Source organism: Sinocyclocheilus grahami, unplaced genomic scaffold (genome assembly GCF_001515645.1).
Source record: "Sinocyclocheilus grahami isolate Dianchi unplaced genomic scaffold, SAMN03320097.WGS_v1.1 scaffold839.1, whole genome shotgun sequence".
NCBI lineage: Eukaryota > Metazoa > Chordata > Actinopteri > Cypriniformes > Cyprinidae > Sinocyclocheilus > Sinocyclocheilus grahami.
This window is the reverse complement of record NW_015506018.1, coordinates 335,212-340,697: the sequence shown is the minus strand read 5'-3', so window position 1 is coordinate 340,697 and position 5,486 is coordinate 335,212. Positions and strand designations below refer to the sequence as shown.

The 5,486-nt window shown below is 39.5% G+C and overlaps 1 protein-coding gene across 1 annotated transcript in view; it reads right to left on the bottom strand.

The window, feature by feature from the left end:
- Positions 1 to 5,223, bottom strand: part of LOC107562779 (protein Wnt-2b-A) — a 13,347-nt gene extending 8,124 nt beyond the window's left edge. The window contains exons 1-2 of the mRNA XM_016247501.1: positions 4,676 to 5,223; positions 990 to 1,210 (exon numbers count right to left, since the gene is read on the bottom strand). Of these exons, the coding sequence (XP_016102987.1) occupies positions 990 to 1,210; positions 4,676 to 4,872 (418 nt within the window). The 5' untranslated portion in view covers positions 4,873 to 5,223. The remainder of the gene's footprint in view (positions 1 to 989; positions 1,211 to 4,675) is intronic.
- Between the last annotated feature and the right edge of the window lie 263 nt (positions 5,224 to 5,486).

Here is a 5,486-nt window from a genome sequence, read left to right as displayed (position 1 = left end):
ACACACACACACACATATATATATATATATATATATATATATATATATATATATATATATATATATACTACTGGACAATAATTTGAAGTAAATATTTAAAAATAAATGTTTATTGTTTTTGAAAAAGTCTCTATTTCTATCTAGAATACAGTAAAATAGTAATATTGTGTTATACAGGATTATTATATAACAATAATATGATAAATATAAATATAATAATAATAATAATATATAAAATGATAAAAATGATTGTGATTTATTGAAAGTGATTTATTGTCATGATGGCAAAACTGAATTTTCAGCAGTTATTACTCCAGTCTTCAGCTTCACATTATTCTTCAGAAACCATTCTAATATGCTGATTTTTTTTTAGCTCGAAAAAGATTTCTTATTATTATCAACTTTGACATCTTTTTGCTGCTTAATTTTTTTTGTAGAAACCATGATACACTACTGTTCAAAATGTTGGGGTATATTAAATAATGTAATACTTTTATTCAGCAAGGACAAATTAAATTGACCAAAAGTGTCAGTAAAGACATTTATAATGCAACAAAATATTATTTTTAAATATTTTTATATAAATATTATTATTATAATTATTTCAAATATATGCTGTTCATTGAACTTTCTGTTTATCAAAGGATCCTGAAAAAATTGTATTATGGTTTCCACAAAGCCTATCAAGCAGCAAAAATGTTTTAAACATTGATAATAAGAAAAGTAAGAATAACTGAGCACCAATAAAAGCTGAGCACTAAATCAGCATATTAGAATGATTTCTGAAGGATTTTTGACATTGAAGACTGGAGTTATTTTAATTTTTAATAATGTTTCACAATATTACTGTTTTTACTGTATTTCTTTATCAAATAAATCAAAGCCTTTTTGAGAATAAAAAACTTTTTTCAAAAATATAAAAAAATCAAAATGATTCCTTTGACTGCTATTGCCTCCAAAACACACACTGACACATTTCCAGCACTCACTGCGCTGTATGACTCTCCCAAAAACGGTATGGTCTCTGTCCAGGGCGCTGCAGTTCCAGCGGTGATGACGGAATTGATGCTGGCACTCTCGAATCCACTCTTTAGCCCCGCCCCCAATCGACTGCATGATGTCTGGATACTTCTGACACAACTGCCTCTGTTTATTCACCAGCCCGGGAATGTTGTCACAGATCACACGGGCACCAAGGGCTCCAATGTACCTGAAACACAGACGCTTAAAACCTGAATTGCTTCAATCAATCACAGCAGTTGGTACTCTGCAAGCAAATGTCATTACAAAAGTGCTGAATCGGTAAACATTCAGTGATTACGCATTGTCTGATGCCAAAGAATCTGATGATTGAGTCTGATCATTCCCAGAATCTTACCACTCATTAGTGGAATTTCAGAGGGAAGTTTGGCAAACTGACATTTGTCATAAACAGACATTCACAAACTAACCATTATTTATGATTTATTTGAAGGCAATTGCATAATAAGAGCAACATCAACAAATTTGGAATATGTTTTGAGCCCTAGATGATAACCTTGCATTTTGAGGTAAAACCTTTAGTTTTTTAGATGATCTGAAGAATTATATATTGGCTCCACTACCGTTTGCTGTGATGTCATATTTGATTCTACTTAATCCAATCAGCTAATCAGAACAAAAGGAGATTTAATTAATTCTGATGCGTTCTGTATACTTTTCATTCCCATTCTGATTCTTTCAGTCCATCACTGTTTTATTTTTTTTTGTCTAACACCAACAGAAACTGGCATAAACTCCTCTCTTTCTCATACACACCCAGACTGTATCACATCAAGCTTAATCTCAGCCATCACACAAACACACACTCACTCATGTCAGACTAAAGAGGAAAAAATGAGCATTTCTAATGAGAAATGAAGGTTTTACCTTTTGAAAAAAATGTTTGTGAATGCTGATCAACATTTTTATTATGATTGTGTTCCTCCCATTCCGCTGCCTCATTTGACTGTGATTATAGGGCTTTATCGTCCCCTGAGCTTCATGTTCGATAGAATTTGGAAACACTCACACACACACACAAACACACACACCAGGCTGGTCGCACACACTGTGGTGGTTTGCAGGTTGGCTTTACCAGCAGCAGTAAATCATTATCCACAGGACCACAACCACATGCTGTAAAAACACAGTAAAATCTGCTCTCATTTACACTGCGTGTCTGTGTATGTGTAGTTAGGCTTGACTGGGCAAAGAATGTACGACTGTAGTAATTTGTTGCTTCTATTACCCAAATAGTGGATAAAAACTCCTCTCCTCCCTATTTCTCTCCATCTCTCTGGATCACCCCATCTTTGTCTTTTTCAACATTGGCCTAATCACATTTTCTCCTTTAGACAAGAAAGCAAGTTAGGGAAAACACAAACACAAAAATTCACAGGCCCTTTTGATGCAAGAACAAAATCAATATTAGCATATTTTATTATATCTTTCATGCTTTTCATTTGAATCAGAGCCCTAAAATTTCCAGGGTTCTGCTGTTCTGGATGGATGATTTGCGAATTGCTGAAACGTACATGTGTCATAATGTTGCAATCTATATGTATGCAGATCGCAATATGGTTGGACCATTACAAAACTAGCTTGTGCACTATTTAGAAATGAACTGAAATTAAACAAAATCATATGATAGTAATTTTTAACTAGAAAAGCAACATTTGTCAAAACATGTTGACCTTGTTTATAAGTTTGAAGGTCTAGATAGATAGATAGATAGATTTGCAATTCAGTACATTTCTGTCAGACCAATTAAAATTCCAATTCAACATTCTGTGGGGTGTGTCCAATTTTCAGTTCTGAATTTTGTCCAACCCTGGAACAAAAGGTCAAAGATGAAGTTCACTTCAAAGGACACACACACACACACACACCTTTCTATCTGTGTGGAAGTCCAGGGCAGGCTTACGTCTGGCTTCATCTGTGTGTGTGTCTGTGAAATAAGTTCACTTTTTGAGATGCTAACAGGCCGAAGAGGATTCCTGCTCTGTCTGCTTAAAGTGATGGATGAGCAGATCAGAGAGAGAGAGAAAGAGCAGCGAGAGATCCCTTTCTCTCTGGCTCTGGTGAGTGCCTCACATTGGGAATGTCAGCCTGACTTATTACACCACAATAGTGACAAAGGTCTTGTTTTGCTATGGTTTCTTTCTTTCTTAGTTTCTTGCTCATCAAACTTAACATGTAACTGATTTATGAGCTGTTAGTAAGACCTGTAACCCCTGATACAGTTGTTGAGGGCCCAGTAATGAACGTATGATCTTTAACAGAGATCGCTATAGCACATGGATGTTTTATACTTGGTATAATAAGCAAAACATCACAACTTTTTCTTCTTAATCATGCACACAACCACATGCACATATATTCTATGTATACATAAAAACCAACCACTCCCCAAACTACATTTATATGTGAGCAATGGGCATGTGGCTGGTTTCTATATGATTGTTCAGGCTCATTGCACTGTAGTCACCAGCTATGTGTGTGTGTGTGCGCCTGCAGGAGGCCTGACACATATTACAGTTATTTCATTTATTCCTCTGTTATTGGCTGGCACTACACCTCTAGCACACCATGAAATCCCGACCCATAACTCTGATATAATTATGTGCAGGGCCCGTTACTATACATAGGCACAAGCTCTGGGGAAAACCCCATCCCTCATGAGACTTTTTGAGGGGGAGAAGCGCGTGATTTGTGTGTTTCTAGAATAATTGTGTTTTAAATGCCAATATCTTGGTGGGGAGAGCGGTGAAGCTGTGAACCAAGCGCGACGTGTGTGTTCATTTGAGTGTGTTCTTGAGTCGACTGCCATCTCCCGACCTCTGTCTGCCCACCACCAGGGTGCGAATTATGGGGAGTTCGGGGGGTCTAAGACCCATAATTAAGGCTTGAACCTCCCCAAAGGAAATAAAAACATAAGGTTGGGGGTCTCAAAACTATGTATTCTTTCACATAGGTATAGGTCTATACATATTTCAATGTATAGTAACCACAAATGTTAGATTACAAGTTTTTCAGACCGCGCTAAACAGACGCTCGCAAACAGAGGTCGCGTTTGCCTGAGAAGATAACCATAGCAACAGATGCCCGAGCGCTTTCCGTCAGGATCCGTAGGGACAAAATAACAGTAGCCTATATGTTTTGTTCATCCCTTATTTACATATGATAAGTAAATAAGAAAAAGAGTTTTCTTTGAAAACGTATTTACGTTTAAGTTGGCCAACTGCTAGGGGTGGGAGACATTCGGCTGCGCGAGACGAACATCAACATACTTCGCTGACAGAAATTGAGTCCCTGAAACACCCTGAAACCAGTCCTACACTTTATAATTACCATTAAAACGCAGATATTATTGAAAACACTGCTTCAAGGTTTTAAACCTCTGTTTTTCATTAACCTCTCCTCCATGTTTTAAGAGAAAAGGTACAATACAAACTACATACCTCACTTAAACGCAAACCACTGTTATTCAACACTGAACTACATAAAACTAGAATAATTGTACCTAATAATAAACAAATGTTCAGTCTCCCAACTGACAGCAGCTCAGTCACCGTGGTCAGAAAAAAAAAACGCCCGGCTTCTGCGCGCGGGTGTGCGCCACCGGCGGCGCGTCGGGATGCTGAACGCTACTCACCACCAAGACGAGTCCACGCGCGGTGTGAGGATGAGCAGGAGGAACAGCAGCGCGCAACACAACCGCGAGGACGCACGGGGACCGTAGGATGACCCTGCGCCCTTTCTGATTATATGTCTTATTCCTGAGCCTCCGTGAGCAGCGGTGGATCTGTTGAGAATCCGGGGCGATCCAAGAACTTTACCGCAGCCAAACATAGTTGAGCGTGTCCTCCGGCGGTGATAAGAAAACACGGTTTTGTATTGTAGGAAACCGGTGTAAAGACCGTTTAGGTATGCGGGGACCTGCTGGAGTTGGGATTGCTGATAACTGGACAGATGTAGAGCTCCGTGCGGACGATGCACGGACGGATATCATGTATCTGCCCGGATATTAGCGTGTGCCATATAAAAGTATTCCCCAAAATCTGGCAACCGCAGCAGAAATAATCCAAGCCAGACGGCAGGTTCAGAGAGCGCTTTCTTTTCTTTTTCACCTCCTCTTGAGAACAGATGAAGTCTCGGTGAGGTGCAATTTGATCAGAAAGAGTGCCAACTTTTCCACTTTTTCTCTCCACGTTTTGCGTTCAGGCAGGGCTGTGAAACACGCGCCTCTCCGTTTTTCCATTGGAGTCTGCGAGCGCGGATAGCAGACTGCACGAGATAAACCGGGGCGATGAACTGTGCGAACTGCAGACCGAAGGGGTGGGCAACGGGGGGAGAGAGAGGGGCTATAGGAATGTTGACAGCCCGCCGTCTCTCCGCTCTTATTGGGTAGAGCTCTCAGAGACCGGAGCCCCGGGGAAGCTTGAGCTCGGGCGGGATACGCGCCG